Source organism: Leptonychotes weddellii, chromosome 6 (genome assembly GCF_054177405.1).
Source record: "Leptonychotes weddellii isolate Sample4059 chromosome 6, ASM5417740v2, whole genome shotgun sequence".
In the NCBI taxonomy this organism is placed as follows: domain Eukaryota; kingdom Metazoa; phylum Chordata; class Mammalia; order Carnivora; family Phocidae; genus Leptonychotes; species Leptonychotes weddellii.
In genome coordinates, this window is record NC_138374.1 from 23,316,695 (window position 1) to 23,334,953 (window position 18,259).

Below are 18,259 nucleotides of genomic sequence, written 5' to 3' on the forward strand. Positions count from 1 at the left end.
TTTGTTTTAATTTTAAGTAGGCTCCACGCCCAATGTGGAGCTTGAACTCATGATCCTGAGTCATATGCTCTACTGACTGAGCCAGGAAGGCGCCCCTTAAATTTGTTTTAGGGGCACCTGGCTCGCTCGGTTGGTAGAGTATGCAACTCTTGATCTCGGGGTCTTGAGTTTGAGCACCACATTGGACAGAGAGATTACTTTAAAAATATATATAATGAGCACTTCCAAGGAAAAATATATATATTTTTTTGCCCGGTGCAATAATCAGCAATTAACTAGACCTGCTACCGATTATATTCCAAAACTCCAGCCCTTATGCTAATGACTTTGGCTACACTCTGCTAGCATTCTATACCCCCTTTTAATACAAGCATATGATAGGGCTGGAATGAAGCGTCTCAGACCTACACAGCAGAGACCACTTACCTCACCAGGGGAGAGAGTAGCCATGGGTGATCCATAGTAATTAATCGATGAGGAAGGGGGCCTAGAGACCCCTCCAAGGTCAAACTTCATTTTTCTTTGTATCTGAGCTTGCTCTTTTTCATTTCATTTTATTCCTCTATTTCATTTTAATCACTGAAGAATTGTGGAAACATAAACCTTTAAATTAATCTGCAGTGTGACTCACTGTGTCTTATTACAATCCTGGGGTATGTGTCTGTGTGTCTGTGTGTTTCAAGGGATTGTAAGAAAGAATTTATGAATTTTAGCTACTCACAACCCCCGCCTAGTAAGCTTGTGGAACATAAAAACATGAGCTCAATTAAAGCATCTAAGAGATCAATAGAGGAGGAGAGAAGCCATTTGATCTACATAGTAACTGTTTATTTCATCTTTTGAGGCTTTGCAGCAGGGGATGGTAATTTAATAAAAATCATCCTTTGTTTGGCTGGATTGAGGAGCATGTACCCCTTTTATAAATGGCATATCCATATGAGATACTTGAAAATAGCAAAGGCATGATGACAAATCTAAAGTGTACATTAAATTTGAACATGCAGCAAAGCCAGTAGTGATGTATATTCTATAAAGAAAAATAAAATTTCACATATGAGCTCTATTTTAAGATCCTACAAAGCCCCCCTCAGTTATTTCCATTTTAAGTTCCTGTGCATTCAGGCACACCAGCTTCTTTGGTTCTAAGGGGGAAAGAATGTATTCTTATGATTTAGATGTTTTTCAGGACCCTAGAGATTTCTGATGATATAATAATAAAAATAATCTCAACTGGAAATCAATGATGGGTGCTCATAAGTAAGCAACATTTCTAGCTATTCTTTCTTTTGTTTACATCCAGACATTTCTGGCTTTTTCTCTGGGTTCCGTTTTGGAATCAATACTCTTATTAGATCTGGCTTATGTTGTCCTAATGGAATTCCGTCTGACTAAGATTGACCCAGGGTGGCTGTACATAATGGTCTCAGCTGGAGCAGAGGGTATAGTAGGGCTTTGTAATTATATTTTTCTGATAGTTCCATAAATTCTCTATCAGTGGATTTTTTAAATTGAGGTGAAGGGCGCCTGGGTGGCTCAGTTGGTTAAGCGACTGCCTTCGGCTCAGGTCATGATCCTGGAGTCCCTGGATCGAGTCCCGCATCAGGCTCCCTGCTCGGCAGGGAGTCTGCTTCTCCCTCTGACCCTCCTCCCTCTCATGCTCTCTGTCTCTCATTCTCTCTGTCTCAAATAAATAAATAAAATCTTTAAAAAAAAAATTGAGGTGAAATTTACACGATATAACATTAGTCATTTTAAAGTGAACAATTCAGTGGCATTTAGCCTGTTCACGGTGCTGTGTAGCTACCACCTCTAGTTCCAAAACATTGCCATCAGTCCAAAATAAAACCCCAAACCCACTGAATAGTTACCTCCTGTTGCCCCCTCTCTTTAGCCCTGGCAACTCCCAATCTGCTTTCTGTTCCAGTGAATTCTTTTTAAAGACTTATTTATTTATTTTAGAGAGAGAGAGAGCGCGCGTGCACAATGGGGAGGGGCAGAGGGAGAGGGAAGGTCTCAAGCCGACTCCACGCCCTAAGTGCGGAGCCCAACACGGGGCTCAATCTCAAGACTCTGAGACCATGACCTGGGCCGAAACCAAGAGTCAGACGCCCAACCAACTGCGCTCAGGCGCTGCCCAATGAATCTTTAAATACATTTTAAAAACTATTTCATGTTTGCATCTGGAGTCATGAATGGTGATTCTGGACTCCCTGCTTGTGTTCATAAGTAAGTTCTAGAAGTTTATCTGCAGGACTAGATGTGACTTGCATTGTGTCTGGAGCTAAAATTTGGACTCTGGTTCCCAGACAATTGCTCAAATCTTGCCCCCCTCTTTAGCCAGTACAGTAAAATGAATTCTAACTATCCTGGATTTATTACCTCTTAAGGAATCGTCCCTTCTGTAATAGCCCCTCATTTCCAGGCCCTTTGATACTGAGCTACAGAGTTCCTTTGCAAAATTATTTTTTAAAACTCCTTTTTAAAAATTAGGTAATAGCACCCAGTTCTATTTAGTTTTTAGTAGGAGGTGACTCAGCTGGGCTCAGAACCCAGTTTTGAGCTGTCACGAACTCACTGCAATGCAGGAAGCTAATAGATTCAGGAGGTCTGCGAAGTGTAGCAGTTTGCCTGTGGGACTTGGTGTTGTCAAAGGTTTCTGGGGCAGAAAAACCTTAAGTAAAACCCAATGAGGAAGGGGGGAAGAAGGTGATAAAAATAAAGATTTTTTTACTCCCTCAAGTGAGAGAACTTTCTTTTATGTATAGAGGCAATATAGGAAAGAGAAGCAAGCACTGCAGTCTGAAGACCAAGGTTCAAATCCCGGCTCTGTTATCCTGTGACATTAGACAAGGGTTTTAACCCTGTCATTCCTAAATACTACCTAAATACTACCTAAAGAGTGGTTGTGAGGTTTAAATGAAATAATTCTGTTTTCTACCTACTACAGTGTCTCACACATGGTAGGCAGGTACTGAATAAATGTAAGCTGTTATGAGTCTCAGGAGGCAGGGGATCTCAATGTCTAATGAATCTGGAAGTGGTATCAGTTATCACTAATGTGCTTTGTGGACAGGCTTCCCCGCAGTCTCAGACTCACTGTGTTGTCCTGTTCTGTCATTAACAGTTGCTGTTGCTTGCTTCCCCTTCCCTTCTCCTCCTTATGATTCTGAACACTATGTTTCCTTGTTACTGTAATTGTCCTGATTTAATAAATATCAACTCCATAAGATGCTTTTAATTCTTTATAAATGAGCTCACAGAAATTAGTGGCAACTCAGTGAAAATAGGAGATACAACTTAGAGCTAGGAATTATATAAATGTAATAAAAGGATGGCAGTTTTGCATCCAGAAGTATCCATTAACAAAATGATATGGTTGGAAGGGGCAACCAATATCTGTATTGCAAACCCCTGTATTGATGAGATTATTATTGTTCCTTAATAGGTCCTAAAAGTTGTTTAATTGTTATAAAACTCTCATTGTTGATGTGGGACTAATATCTCTTTCCCAAGCAGTACGATGAATGTATCTTTGTGTGTCATGCGAGCGCTCTTAACCAGGTGCACTGAGAATGACAATCTCATTCAGGATTCAGCAAGCTCCAGCTTCATACCAGCATCAGTGTATTCCCCTCATTTAGTCTCCATCCTGGAACCTGACATGGCATTAGGGAATCCCAACTTGGAGGCCATGGACTTCTGGGCACCAGAGGTAGGTGGTTCAACACGGGACTCCAAGTCCCCTGGTATGTACAAAGTTTTGTGTATTTTTTCTGGGAAAAGTGTCCATAGTTTTCTCCAAGGGGTCTGTAATCCATAAAGGGTTAAGAATCATTACAGTAAAGGAAAATTCTATTACTGCTGCCTATGTTCTACTTAAACATATGGGTTCTGCAGAAGTATAACCCCATCTTCAAAAAAAGAGAAAAGATTCTGTTTTGAACTGCCTTTTATCATATGCGTTCTGCCACTTCATTCTCAGAAATGTTCAAGTTAAGCTAGTTCAGTCATTATCCAGGCACAGAATATGTTGTCTTGCATCATTTGTTTGATTTGATTTCTCTACTCCCTGCCATAAACTGTCCACTTAATGCATTATGTGTTTCAGACAGTATAAACACATGCAGACTATATACCTCCAAAGCCTTGGCAAGGGGGGAAAAAAACTCTAAATGTGGATGCAAGGAGCAGAGAATATGCAACTCCCAAATTATTTGGGGTACAGCTGTCTCACTAAACCAAAACAGTGCTTCTCTCTCTCTTTTAAAGATTTTATTTATTTGAGAGAGAGAGCATGAACGGGGCAGGGGCAGAGGGAGAGGGAGAAGCAGACTCCCCGCTGAGCAGGGAGCCCATCATGGGGCTCGATCTCAGGACCCCAAGATCATGACCTGAGTCAAAGGCAGATGCTTAACCGACAGAGCCACCCAGGCGCCCCTCTCTGTCTTTTAAGTAAGCTTTAGGCCCAACATAGGGCTTGAACTCACAACCCTGAAATTGAGTCACATGCTCTACCAACTAAACCAGCCAGGCGCCCCCAAAATGGCACTTTTCTCAACTGTAGCAGCAAAAACCACAGAACACAAGTTATGTTGGTGGGATTCGTGTGACTTTTAATTCTTATCTTACTAATGTGTTACAGTAAGTGTGGGGAGTAAAGACAGGGATGGAGTGAGGGAAAGGAAGAAGAGAAAGTATCTTTCCAGTTCCTCGAACCACTGAAGCAGGTCCTAGGATAAGAAAGTCCAGTAAAAGCATCACGACCTGTCACAACAGCACTTGCAATGGAGGTGTGTGACAGAGACACGGCAACTCTTTAGGTCTGCGGGAAGGGACTGCAGGAGAGAATTAGCCCTACATCAAACTTGGCACATGTGGAAGACAGGGCGATGCGGCTGCTAACACGGTTGGGCAGATGAAAAAGCGGACTCTCCAGAGTGTACTTCTTGCGCATGAGTAGGAGCATGGGTGCCCTTCCCCACGCCGAGCAGCGCTGCCTCCCCAGTAGGGAAAGGAGACCCCACCAAGCATGCAGCAATGGGAAAACCGTGGGGCAGGGCTCTTTTAGAAACGAGAAAGATTTTTTGTTTGCTGGTGGTGTTGATTGACCAGAGGCAATTCCTTTTACTTTTGGGCAGTAGCATTGTGTCCTGGTGATAACATAATTATGCTTAGCACTCTTAAAAGGCAGAGGAGAGTGAAAGCAAGTCCTCTTTAGGACCGAGACAGTGGGAAAGGGGCTCTGTGGGTTCTAAGCTTAAGGGCATGAAACAGCTAATTCTAGATCACCACAAACGAACTCACACAGATCAATGAGACCTTGGCTTTTTCCATTCACACAAATACTCACCCCTCTTCTAGCTTCTACTACTAAATCTAAGGTCAGCTTAATCACAGCTTGGGGCACTATGACCGTGTTTCTAAAGTTAAAGTGAACAAACTACATTCTTAATACTTTCCCCCCCCCCCGCTAATTAAATGGATTTGAATAAGCTGAAAGCCTAAAATCTAGGGACTCTTTTCATTATTTGTTGGGGACAACCCTTAAAACTCATCACTGCCATTTTTCTTTACTTACAGAATTGGAAGGACATGGAATGGGCAGGGAGAAGTCATTACACGAATCACAGAAATGGTCAACATGCATCTAATTTTACCCATTGAACAAAGAGAGCTAAAGGGGGTAAGTTCTTTTGAGAAGAACCTAACTGTGTTTAAGGGGGAAGAATACTACACTAGCCTTTTTTTTTTCCTGAATGGAAGAATAGGATAGATGGAATTGCGAGGGGTAGGAGGAAATGGTGTTAAACAAACACCCATCACTGGTGAAACAGTTTTGTCGGAGTGGTGCCGGATGCGAACCATTGGTTTATCTTTGGCAGTGATCTTATGTTTTCGGTACCTAGAATGAGACTACATAGCTGGATGATGTCTGGGTATAGTGAGCGAATATAAGTTTTAATTTCAATTCACAGCAAATGACGATGATCACAGATTTAGCACCTTAGTTTGTACTTCCTCTGTACCTGAATCATCTAATGCTGTGAAGCCTGAGCTTTAGGTGAGAAAGCTGAGTTCTTAGATAACTCCTCTATGATTTGCTCTAGGACTGCACTTTGCTCCAACCTAAGGGGTGGTTTTCTTATTAGAGAAAGTGAAGTATTCAATGCTAAATAGGAGACTGAAGCCTTGAAGACATTTTACAGTGGTGACAGGTGTTTTGGTTCAGGAATAGGCTCTTTAACAAGTCAAATGCATATTATCCCCTCTTAAGCATTAACTTTTTTTTTTTTTTAGCAACAGAATTATATTTTTTGGCTTGAAGTGGTGCTTTCTTCTATAACTGATTTCTCGGTTTTCTTAGTAGATATTACTGTCTCCTCCAGTATTTCTTCAAAACTTTCCCCTATCTGGGAGGTTTTCTTTGAGGCTGCCTTAGAAGCCTCCTCCCCCTCCTCCTCTTTCTTAAGAGACAGCCCAGTGGATGAGACTTTGGAGGTTGTAGAACTGAGGATTCTAGGTGGGAGCAGATAAGCTGGATTGGGGGGTGGATTCAGCCCTGAAATGCTTAATCCACTGGTGCTAAAACGTGTCTCCTCGCCTTCCAGTAGTTTCCTGTAAATCCAACAGAGAAAATGTCTTAGGAAGTCAACTTGTAACTTTTTTTAAAAAAAGAACTTAACCCTCCAGCTCCTATTCATTTTAGAAAGATACCATAAGACTCTGCAGTTTCTTCGTGAGGTTGAGACCAATAAATATTGACTTCCAAGGTTCAAAGACTTGGAGTTTATTTAGCACATGCATACACACGTGCACGTACATGCATGCTCACGTACACTCACACATCAGCTGTGTTTAAAGCACTATCAAAGGGAAACCTATCCTATTCACAAATATGTTCAAAAAGGAATTTTTGTACAATTCCCCTCAGCCTCATCCACACCCATTTTTAGCACTTAAGAGTCTACAAAGCTCTAGGGAGAAGTAATCTTACTAATTAAAACCTTAAGTGCAACAGGGATAAGGAGGTGAGAAGTCCACAGAGGAGGAAGGAGCTACCTCATTCAGCCTGAACTTGAGATTTGTACTTTTTCAACGTAGAGAAGTACAAAGGGAATGGAACCAGCAACTTCAAAAACCAGTGAGTGCAACTGTTTCAGATACTGGACTTTTTCTCAGCCTAGCCTAACCAGCGTCGTAAGAGTGGCCCCAGTGCCTTGTTTCTCTTATCTCTAATAATTTTTATCATCTTTTCTTTAAAATCAGAAACTCAAGACACTATCAAATACTGTTAGAGTTTTGTTTTGAAGAAGTATACATAGTGTAAAAGAAAAAAAAATTCTCAGATCTGGATTGAAGCTGAGCTCTTCCCTTTACCAGCACTGTGACTCAGAACAAGTTACACAGTCAGTCTGTGGTTCAAGTCTCCTCGTCTGCAAAATGGAAATAATATGACCGGATACCTAGATAATTTAAATACAGTATCTACTAGAGTGCCTGGCACATAGTAGCCATTCAAAAAATAGTAGCTACTGTTATCACCTTTTTTTAAGGTAAATATTCACTTGAACATTGAGTAGAAATTCAGAGGGACACCTCACCTATTAGGACATTCTATGTTGTATAAGCCCTATTTTTAAAAGTTAGAGTCTGATGGGTTTTAGTTCAACCTCTGCATACTCAGGTTATCTCCTTCAATCCTAGCAGAGGTAGGTAGACTACCCCAGGACTAGTAAGGTGGAGTTGGGATATAAAGAAGCTGAGGGACAGAGGAGTCAGCTCTCCTGGAAGGGCCGGGGATGACTTTCCTCAGCCCTTCACGCATCAGAAATCAGAGAGACTATAAAACCACTTATCCACTTATTTGGGTAGCTATGCCCCAGGTGCCCGGATCTGCGTGGGTGAGGGTGAGCATGCCCTTTGAAATACCTGTAAGCTGCTATCTCAATATCAAGAGCCATTTTGACATTGAGCAAGTCCTGGTATTCCCGAAGGTGGCGCGCCATCTCACTCTTGGTGTTCCTCAGATCATTCTCCAGCTGCCCAATGCTATCCTGAAAAGTGACATATCCAACATATTTGAACCAGGTGAAATTCAATGAGATTTCCACAAAGCAAGGACTCTCAACCCTGACTACACATTAAAAATCCAGGCCTGTCCCCCACCCCAGATTCTGATTCATTTGTTCTGGGGTGGGGTCCCAGAATCTGCATTGTTTCATAAGGTCCCCAGGAGATTTGGATGCATGGTAAGGGTTGGGAACTTCTACTGTGTGGCACATGGTTCTCCAATGCACACCAGGGAGATATTTTCTCTCTCTCTCTTGTTAAACTTATACCTGAAACTGATACACTGTATATTAACTGACTGGAATTTAAGTAAAAACTTAAAAAAAAAAAACCTTACTTCTCATCAGTCCCTTGCTTGTTGTATTCCTGCTGAATAATTCAGTTGTTACATGTCCTTGCCAAAACCCAAAGCCTCAGGTTAGGAGCTTAGACTCAAAATTCCAACTGTGAAAAGCACAGAGAGGACAGCAAGTCTTCTCTGCCTCCATTCGTCTTGATGGTTTCCTCAAAGTCTGCTACTCAGTCACCTTACTGAAAGCATCTTATGTAATGGATAAGGAGGAAGCAGAAATACTCCATGGAATTTTTTAAATCCAAATGGCAGATTGAAATTATATTTTTAAGGAAGAAACTAGGGGGCACCTGGGTGGCTCAGTCGGTTGGGCAGCCGGCTCTTGATTTCGGCTCAGGTCACGATCTCCGTGTCGTGAGATCGAGCCCTGCGCTGGGCTCCACACTCACTGTAGAGTCTGCTTGGGCTTCTCTCCCTCTGCCCCTCCCCCCACTTGAGCTTGCTCTCTCTCTCTCCCCCAAATAAATAAATCAAATCTTTTTACAAAATAAAAAGAAAAAAGAAACTAGGTCCATATAACAGTTTTATTCCAAATTCTTTCAGGTGCAAACCCAGACATAGAAGAAAAATAGCTTAAAATTTTTTCTTAAGATTTATTTATTTGAGAGAGAGAGAGAGAGCACAAGCAGGAGGGGGAGGGGAGAGGGAGAGAAACTCAAAGCAGACTCCTTGCAGAGCTCAATGCAGGGCTCGATCACATGACCCTGACTGAGATCACCACCTAAGCAGAAACCAAGAGTCTGAGGCTTAACCAACTGCGCCACCCGGGTGCCCAAAAAATAGTTTTAAATTTTTGATTCTTGAGTAGCCAGAGGGTCTTTTAAACTTTCTAAAAAAAATTTATTTATTTGAGAGAGAGAGAGCGTGTGTATACACACTCGGTTCCGGGGCGGGGGTAGTGTTCACGTGGAGGAACAGAGGGAAAGAATCTTCAAGCAGGCTTCCCACTGAGCGCAGAGCCTGACTCCGGGCTTGATTCCATGACCCATGAGATCATGACCTGAGCCGAAACCTGGAGTCTGAAGCTTAACCGAATGAGCCATCCAGGTGCCCCCAGAGGGTCTTCTAAAAACACAGCAGATCCAGTTGCTCACCTGCTTGAAACCCTCTAACAGCTTTACAATCAAGTCCAAACTCCTCAGCATGGCCTATACTATTCCCCCTTGCTCGAAATGTTTCAGCTACTCTGGCTTTCTCTTTTGCTCCTTAAACTATCTAAATTCATTGCTGCCCCAGGCCCTTTAGGCTAGCTATTTCCTCTGGAATGTTCTGTAGTGGGTCTTCTGTGACCGACTCTGAGTCATTGAAGATTCAGTTCAAATGCCCTGTACTCAGTCTTCCTTTGTGTCCAATTTAAGTAGCCTTTCCACACGGATCTAGCATGCTAGTGTACCTCAAGCCAGGACAGTGGCCCGTGAAGGGGCTTTGTGCAAATGAGAAAAGAGCACCTCCAGCGGGAGGACAAATTAGAGGAAAGCACACACTTGAAAGTGGCCACTCTGTTCTTAGCTCTTATCATTATCTGAAATTTTCTCATTCTTTTATTACTTTACTAGTTTATTTTCTGTCACCTTCCTCTATCTCATGGTTTTTCCCCCTAGGCACTGTTGACATTTGGGGCTGGATGATTCTTTGCAGTGGGGGTTGTTCTGTGGATTGTAGGATGTTTAGCAGCATCCCTGACCTCTACCCACTAGTAGCACGCACCCTCCCTCCCAGTGGTGATAACCAACAATGTCCCCAGACATTGCTCAATGTCCCCCGGAAGGCAAGTCACTCTTGTCAGAGAACTCCTGCTCTAGAATGTAATTTACATGGAAACGGGGACTGATTCTGTTTGGCTAACCCCTGGGAGCCCAGAGCCTAGCACAATGCACACTGTAGATGCTCCGTGAGTAATCGTTAAATGAATGAACGGTGCTACACGAGCGCTTCTTTTCCTCTGTCCTGAAAAGATGTGAGCAAATAACCCATATAATATAGCTGCAAGTCGACATGAAGAACACAGCAATTGAGAGAACTTTTGTGAAACAGTGATGCAGATGAACATCAGAAACCTCAAGAAGTAAGTGGTGAGGGGCCCTTGTAACTTCCCGTGTGGGGATGATGAAGTGATGGTGGAAAGCAGCGCTGATAACATCAGGGGTGGGGGATGTGCAAAATTCTAAATCAAGAGAATCTGCAGAAAGAATGAAAATTCATACCTCCTACCTGTTCTATAAATATTGACGGGAATGCCGCAAAGGAGAGACTCAATTAACTGGTGGGTACAGAGCAAGGAATGACAAGCAGTGGGGGAAATACATATTACATGGACAGTGATGGAAATATTCCAAAGTGTGTTAGGAGATCATTAGGGCTTAAAATGATTTCTACCAAACATTTAACTTGATGGTTGTTAGTTGAGGTTAAACTAACCTACAAGCAAGTCTGCTGGTGAGGCACTGGGGTAAGAGAAGCAATATTACTGTGGTAAAGGGGAAAGGGAAAAGGGGAGGAAGATTTCTCAGTACGCAAAGGACAGGAGAAATGAAATCGGAGGAAAAGAGGAGGATTTCATCAGGATCTTTGGGTTGCATTTCTTGCCCTGCCTCAAATATCCAACACACCACCGTCAGTTTTCTATATTTTAGTTTCTTCAAAATTTCCATTTCTACATATGGAGAATTATAATATTTATTCTTTTCTGAGGTGTTCTGAGATCCTCAAGTTAGGATTCCAATTTAAGGCACCTCACATTATTATATGAATCCATTATTTGTTAAATTAGATAACAGGCATTCAAACAGCACTTGTCACATAGAAGTTGTGCAGTAAATTATTGTTATAGAGTCATACCATGTGACTCTATGCCCTTTTTAATCATATGGACAAATTAATCATGAGCCCTCCCTACAACCCCTTGGATTACTAAGGAAAGCAATGTATAATAAAATGTTAATATTAGATAGTTGAAGGCATATTCCTTAAAGCACCAGATTTTTTTAAAATAATGATTTTGAATTAAAAAACCTTTCTAAAGGGGCTTGTACCATTTTTTAAAAATATTTATTTATTGAAGTAATCTCTACATCCAACGTGGGGCTCAAACTCAGGACCCTGAGATCAAGAGCAGCACACTCCTCCGACTGAGCCAGCCAGGTGCCCCATGGGGGGTGTACCATTCTTAATTAGGACATAAACATAATGCAACCTTTCTTAGCAACTACAGGTTATGATAATGATCAATTATTTTTCTATAATTCTATGATGTCCTTTATCTTTCAGGTCAACGGAGGTATATCAGACTGTTTATTTCTACCCTAAATGGCCCCAAAGAGCAGTGTTTGCATTAGTGCTTGCTACTTATTGGTTTTCTTTGTTCTGAAAGTTGAACTAATGCTACTGGTTCTCGATGATGCCTGATTCCATTGGTCCCTCTTCTCTATCTTGCAGCATGCTTAAAATTCAAAAGACAAAGTGCTTTAGAATCATGTAAAGTAAGAATGAATAAGTTAGGGGCATCAGAGGGGTCACTTCCCAATATGTGATTTGGACATGGACGTTTTGTCTCATCAGCAGGTTAATAAGGTCCTTTTTAAAACAATATTTTTGTTTCAGAGCTGTGTTTGCTGACTAAAAGGTTGTTGGGAGCTGAGTTCTAGATAGAAGAGATTTCCTTGAGTTTGTATGTTACACAGTTCACATGTCTGTTTTATGGATCAGAGTAGACAATAAGCATGACTCTGCTCCTTTCAAAAGGAACTGAGCTGACTGCTGACCATTGCTCTTCTACGTCTAGTCCCTTTGTTTGTGCTCTCTTCAGCCCACACCAGACTGTCTTGCACTGCCCTTCAAAAGCCCTGCCAAAGATGGCCTCCAGCTGGAAATCTGAGCAGAGCGCTGCAGTCTACCCCCTCCCCCAACCATGCAGCTGCTGCTGGCTTAGCCTGAGGGAATGGCAGAGGCACTCCCAGTTCCAGCTGGGGTCTCTCCTGGAGTAGTAGCTAAGATAAGTGCTGAGCATCTTCCCAAGGGCTGGGAGGATGCAGGCCAGGAATAAGAGAAAGACCAGGCCACCCAAGCATCTGCAGTGGAGAAAAGGAACTACAGACAGTGCTATGGATTTCATCACTTCTGGGAGCCCTCAGCCAGGTGAGCAGAAGTAGTGAGCGTAGCACAGTCTGAAAGAGCTCCTCCAGAATTACTGGGCGAGGAGGGAGGATGTTTATATGTGGACCACCCATATGCCTTATTCTCCCTACTGTCTTTGCTTGCTTGCTTCCTTCCTTTCTTTTTCCCTACCATACTTTAAAATCTTGCATTATATGAGCTGGTTTATATTGTGAAATGTAGTTTAGGTTAGTGTACCCCCAAATCAGCCCGGGAACAATAGGATGCAGCACTTTTACTGAAAATGCATTTTGCTGGGCCGCTCCTGTGAACTACTGAGTTCAAATCTTTGGGAGTAGGCCTGAGAATTTTTTTTTGTTAAGCTCCTGAGTGATCTTGGTGGATCAATGGGTCTAGGAACTACAAGTTTCAGTTTATTTCTGTAGAGGAGTTATCAAGGTGGCCTTGGTGACAGTAATACAATGAGACAGGGAGGGGCAAAAGCAAAACTAAGAACACATGGAAGAGTTAAAAAGAAAAAAGGACCGAATGTAGTTTCTTCTTGAATTCTAGTTTCAGAGATAAATCTATCAAGCCATACATTTATATGCGGCTACTGTCACCCCCCAGTCTCCAAGGGGCCAGCCCCTTTTTGCTCTTTCATTCAGTTGTATTCCAATCTCATACTGGAGGGAAGAGGGCAGACTTGGCTCCTCTCCCTGGGGAACATTAACTAATGGTGAGCTTGATTATTCAGCAAGGTCTTGCAAGGAAAGCTTTGGTTTTCCAAGACTGACCATAGTACAGGGCCAGGGCCTCCAGTATCCTGCAAAAATACCCTTAGGCATCTTTGCTAGAACAGGGCCTCTAATGGTGGTAAAGCAGCTATGCAGGAACCAGATTCACCCCGGGTCAGAAATGGAAAAGTGTTCAGCTATAGAGGGTGGCTACATTTGGCTTTTGAAGACAATGGCCCTAGCTCTTCATAATTTCTCCTGTCGCCTGATTTAGACTCTCTCATATATCATTGTGTACTTACTATGTCACCTTGAATCATTCTTTACCCTTTCAAAAATGTAATAAGCTTTCTGTCCTTGAATAGGCTGTCAGCATTCTGGGCAGGGGAAATGTGACTTTAATGGGGCTTTCCTCTGTCTCTTAGAGGGTGGCAAGCTTGCAAAGGAAAATGGGCCTATCACTAATCTCTGAAGCAGAAGAAAGAGAACAGCCTCCCATTACTGCAGTGGAAGGGGAGGGGGGAGAGGGCAAGAAAACAATGGCTGAATCTCACTGTGGAGAAGGAGGCTTTTCATCTTGGCCAACATTGCTAAAACTGTTAGAGAAAACAGCCAGAGGATACCCTTGTGACTGCAGGCCTTCAGGATCAGCAGGTGAGGATGTGAGCCCCTCCTCAGGCCTGAAGTCCCAAGGGGTAGGAAATAGCTTTCTGTTGTCTCATCTGGTCTTGCATTCCACCAGCATGTCCACTGAGGCTCTGAAGGCTAACTCGGACAGGGGCACACTGCAGAGCTGCAGATGCCGCAGTTTCTGTAGGGTTGTTTGTTTCCTGCAGACTGTGTCTGGATGACCCTACTATTGTCTGACACTGAAAGTCTTTTAAAGCAAACAAAACAAGTCAGACAATACTGTTACTACCTCTTAGAATGTCAGGCTATACCAAGCAAACAGAGGGCATGGCAGAGCCCAATTCAGATGGAAGTTGTAGTTGTAGATAAGTTAGCCTTTTTTTTTTTTAATTTTTGTAAAATATTTTATTTATTTATTTATTTGAGAGAGAGAGAGAAACAGCATGAGAGGGGAGAGGGTCAGAGGGAGAAGCAGGCTCCCCGCTGAGCTGGGAGCCTGATGTGGGACTCGATCCCAGGACTCTGGGATCATGACCTGAGCCGAAGGCAGTCACTTAACCAACTGAGCCACCCAAGGCGCCCAAGTTAGCCTTTTTTGTAGAAATACTGGGCTAGCCCTTCAGAAGACCACCTAGCTCATCTTTTGAGGCTTCTAGAAGAACACATGAAATCTCAGTTAACTAAATGTGATTAATTCAGGCCATGCAGGAGCTAGGCCACACAGTGAAAAATTCAAGTTACAGCTTTTGAAGCAGAATAGATGTATTTACTTGAATAGTTCTGTAATTCCAAATAACCAAAACAAATGGTCCAGGCAAGCTTTCTTCTTTTAGCAAATGGGGCAGTTTATAATGGACAATAAATACCTGCACACCAATAATAATTCTTTAGCTGTACACTGAAATAGTACTTCTGAGGTTTTACTCCTTTCTTGGTTCTATTTTATTAATGTTCCCAAACCCTATTAATTTCATCAAATGTAAACTTCGATCTAGGCCAGAATGAATTATTGCAAATTTCTGAATTCTTACCATCCTACCCAATGAAGCTTTGATCGGACCTTGAAACTGAACCACACTACTTAGATTCCTTTCTTTTCTCCTGCCTCTGTACCCTTTGTGGTCATAAGCCCAGAATGCCCTATATAGTAAAACTGAAGATGCAGTGGCCTTTGTTTGGAGAGAAAAGGAAGAAAGATCCAATCAATACCCTCATAGGCGCTTAGAGGACATGCAAAGATGTAAAAAATAAGTGGCCTATAACAAAGATAAAATCACCCATCTCTGTGATTTATCACATGCATTGAGGATGGAAAATTGTTAAAGAGATGTGAATTTTCAAGTGGGACCTCACTGCTGCTGAGCAGATTAAGTGGTTTTTGCTAAGTGCTAAGCCATCCATGACAGTGAAAATTGATGCTGTCCCTGAGGTGACCTTTGATTGCAGGTAGCCAAGACTGATGTGATGGTGTTGCAGAAGAAACACACACACACACACACACACACACTAAAGCAGTTAATTGCCTTGAGAGTCATAACTAGGACATGAGACGGGAAACACATCATTTCTGAGATGGAAAGAACTCTAGATCAGCACCGAGGACAGCGCCCCGACCATTCCCATTTGAAGCTTTCTAAAGAAATATCAGCAGTAGGTAGACACGGAAACTGTGTGTGTGTGTGTGTCTGTGTGTGTCTGTGTGTGTCGGGAGGGGAAGAGGGTAGAGAAGGGCAGTTGTAACCAGCCCAATCACCCAGCTCCTTGGCTCCCAATCTCTACTCTTTTGAAGACAAAAGTCAAGAAAATGATTGGGCGGAACCCTTCCCAGTTCAGTCCAGCATTCTTCTCTCTAGCGCAGACCATACTCCATAAATATCAATTCCGGGGCGCACAGAAAGCCTTTCAAAGTCAACCAAACAATCCAGACAGCCGAGACAGCGCTGCCAACATGAGAGACTGTAACCCAATTGCATTGGGTTCACTCCTACTTTGGGTGGGGGACTGTTCTTCAGGTCACCGGGGTGTTTATGTCCACTTGCGGACAGGGAGGCATGAATTAGATTTTTGGATTCTGAAAAACATAAGCTTAAGGGTGTTTTCTAAAAGGGCTCGGACAGGGACATGACGGGCAAGGAAAGAGGGTGACTAGGACTTTAGAATGAATAGTGTAGAGTCAAGGGCTTTTTGTTTGCCAGTGCATCCAGTTGGGGTTCTTCCCCCCCTCCTCTCAGTTCCTAGGGCCCCAACTGTGTGGGAAGGCGCAGGTAGGTGGGGGAGAGAATAGGGCGCCCCTCCCTTTGCAGCGTTCCAGCCCTTACCTGGTAGCTAGCCACCTCTGCACTGTGCCGCTCCTCCAGCTCCAGGATCTGCCTCTCCAAGGACTCGTTGGCCCCACGCAGCCCCTCAATCTCGATGGTGCGTGCCTGCAGCTGACGCCGGTATTCGTGAATCTCCTCGCGGCTTGCCCGGATGGCCTCGGTGCTGCGCGCTGCCTGCTCGTTCAGGTTGGCAAACTTGGACTTGTACCACTCCTCGGCTGACTGGAGGTTCTTGGCAGCCAGGGACTCATATTGGGCGCGGATCTCCCTCAGCGCCGAACTCAGGTCTGGTTTGGCCACAGCCACATCTACCTCGGCCGCGGCCTGCGACGATGCCTGCAGCGTGGCCAGCAGCTCGGCCACCTCCTCGTCGTGCACCTGGCGCACGAAGGCCAGCTCGTCCAGCAGCGACTCCACCTTCTTCTCCAGGTCCAGGCGGGCCAGCGTGGCGCCGTCCACGTCGCGCTGCTGCGCCTTCAGGGCGCGTTCGGCGCCTTCGCGCCCTCGGCTTTCCTCCTCGCAGCGCGCCCGAAGCCGCTGCACCTCCTCGGCCAGCCCGTCGCGCTCGAGCAGGGCCTGCGCGCGCGCCGAGCTCGCTTCCTCCAGCTGCGCGCGCAGGTCGCGCAGCTCGCGCTGGAAGAGCTCGCCGACGCGCGACGGTTCGGCGTGGCGCTGCCGCAGCGCGGCCAGCTCGGCCTCGAGCGCGCGGTTCTGCGTCTCCAGCTGATGCACCTTCTCGATGAATACTGCGAAGCGGTCGTTGAGGCCCTGCAGCTGCTCCTTCTCATTGGTGCGGATGATCTTGTACTCGTTGGTGCGCGCCGCCGCCTGACTCAGGTCCAGCCCGTCGGACGCCGGGGGCCGGCGGTAGGCCAGGCCCAGGCCAAGCGACGAGGCCGAGGAGCAGGCGGCCGAGGAGGTCACATTGCAGCGGGATAGAGACTGCGAGCGGAAGCTACCCGCGCCACCCGCGCTGGAGAGGCGCGAGGACAGGCGAGAGCCATCTCCAAACACCTTGCGGTAGGAGGAGGAGGCGCACAGGTAGTGCTCCGAGCCGAAGCTCATGGTGCCGGGACCAGGGCCGGGAGAGCGGCTGCGGCTGACGATAGAGAGAGAAGAGGTGCGCCAGACGGGGCGCGGCTGGGCGGTGTGCACCGGGTTTTAAGGCGCCGGGGATGGGGCGGCGCGTTGGGGGCGGAGCTCCTGCTCCGGGTCTGGTGGAGAGAGGGAAGGGGGGCATCCAGGAGCGGGGGCGGGGAAGCGCAGTGACAACTGCAGCTGCGCGCGCGGCGGACCTAGGTCGCGGAGACAAAGCGATTTGCGTAGAAGACGCTCCCTGTCCGTAGCGCCCCTCCCCAGAATTGTCGGGTTTGGGAGTGTCTTGAGCGGAGAGGTGCCTAAACGACTAGGGTTTCCCATCCGGAGACCACCCGGCTCTGTCGTTTACCTTGAGCCTCTCCTCCTTGCCCCCTTTAACCCACCCGGAGTTAGGGTTTTCTGGGAGGTGTCCGTACGTCCGCCCATCCCTCCCCGGGAGCTCCTGAGGGTCAGGCCCTGTTTTTCCAGTTAGAGTGGGGACTTTGTCTCTTCCCTCAGGCTTTGGTCCCTTTCCTCAGCCAGCTCGGGGTTCCCAGGGGGTAGAGTGGGTCTACGTCAGAGAGCATCTCATCAGCTGTTCCTCTGCAGCTCTCGGAAGCGCCCAGGGCGGGTGGCTGGGTGGAATGCTTGTGACGCCCGGGAAAAGAGGGTAGATAGATAAAAGAACACGAGCCTGAGTTGCAGAGAGTAGAAGGAAGCGCAGGAAACAGGTCGGATGGCTGCAATGGGCAAAACTGAAGTGCCCCTGACATTTGTATAAGTAAACGGGTTTCCCATCGGCAGACCACACGGCTCTGTCGCTCCCCTTGACCCGTCCTCCTCGCTTTCACCCAGAGTTAGGGTTTTTCTGGGAGGTGGCCTGTATGCCCATCCCCACCCCAGAGCTCCCGATGGGGATGGGTTCACCACAGCCCCCACCACTCTCCATTGAATAACGCCCACCTTCTTAATTCATTTACTTT

General features: G+C 45.2%; 1 protein-coding gene across 1 annotated transcript; it reads right to left on the reverse strand.

Moving 5' to 3' along the window:
* Positions 1-4,587: 4,587 nt before the first annotated feature.
* On the reverse strand, positions 4,588-17,377 carry INA (internexin neuronal intermediate filament protein alpha). The gene is made up of 3 exons (XM_006739454.3): positions 16,200-17,377; positions 7,930-8,054; positions 4,588-6,615 (listed from the first exon to the last, which is right to left on the reverse strand). The coding sequence occupies exons 1-3, from the start codon at positions 17,262-17,264 to the stop codon at positions 6,306-6,308; spliced, it is 1,500 nt and encodes a 499-aa protein (XP_006739517.1). The 5' UTR covers positions 17,265-17,377; the 3' UTR covers positions 4,588-6,305.
* Positions 17,378-18,259: the final 882 nt, after the last annotated feature.

Excerpts from the sequence above, each read along its gene's own strand:
- INA (XM_006739454.3), bottom strand. The coding sequence starts at position 17,264 with ATGAGCTTCGGCTCGGAGCACTACCTGTGCGCCTCCTCCTCCTACCGC. Across the intron at positions 8,055-16,199 it reads CAGAGGTGGCTAGCTACCAG|GATAGCATTGGGCAGCTGGA; the intron begins GTAAGGGCTGGA and ends GTCACTTTTCAG. Across the intron at positions 6,616-7,929 it reads ATTGAGATAGCAGCTTACAG|GAAACTACTGGAAGGCGAGG; the intron begins GTATTTCAAAGG and ends TTGGATTTACAG.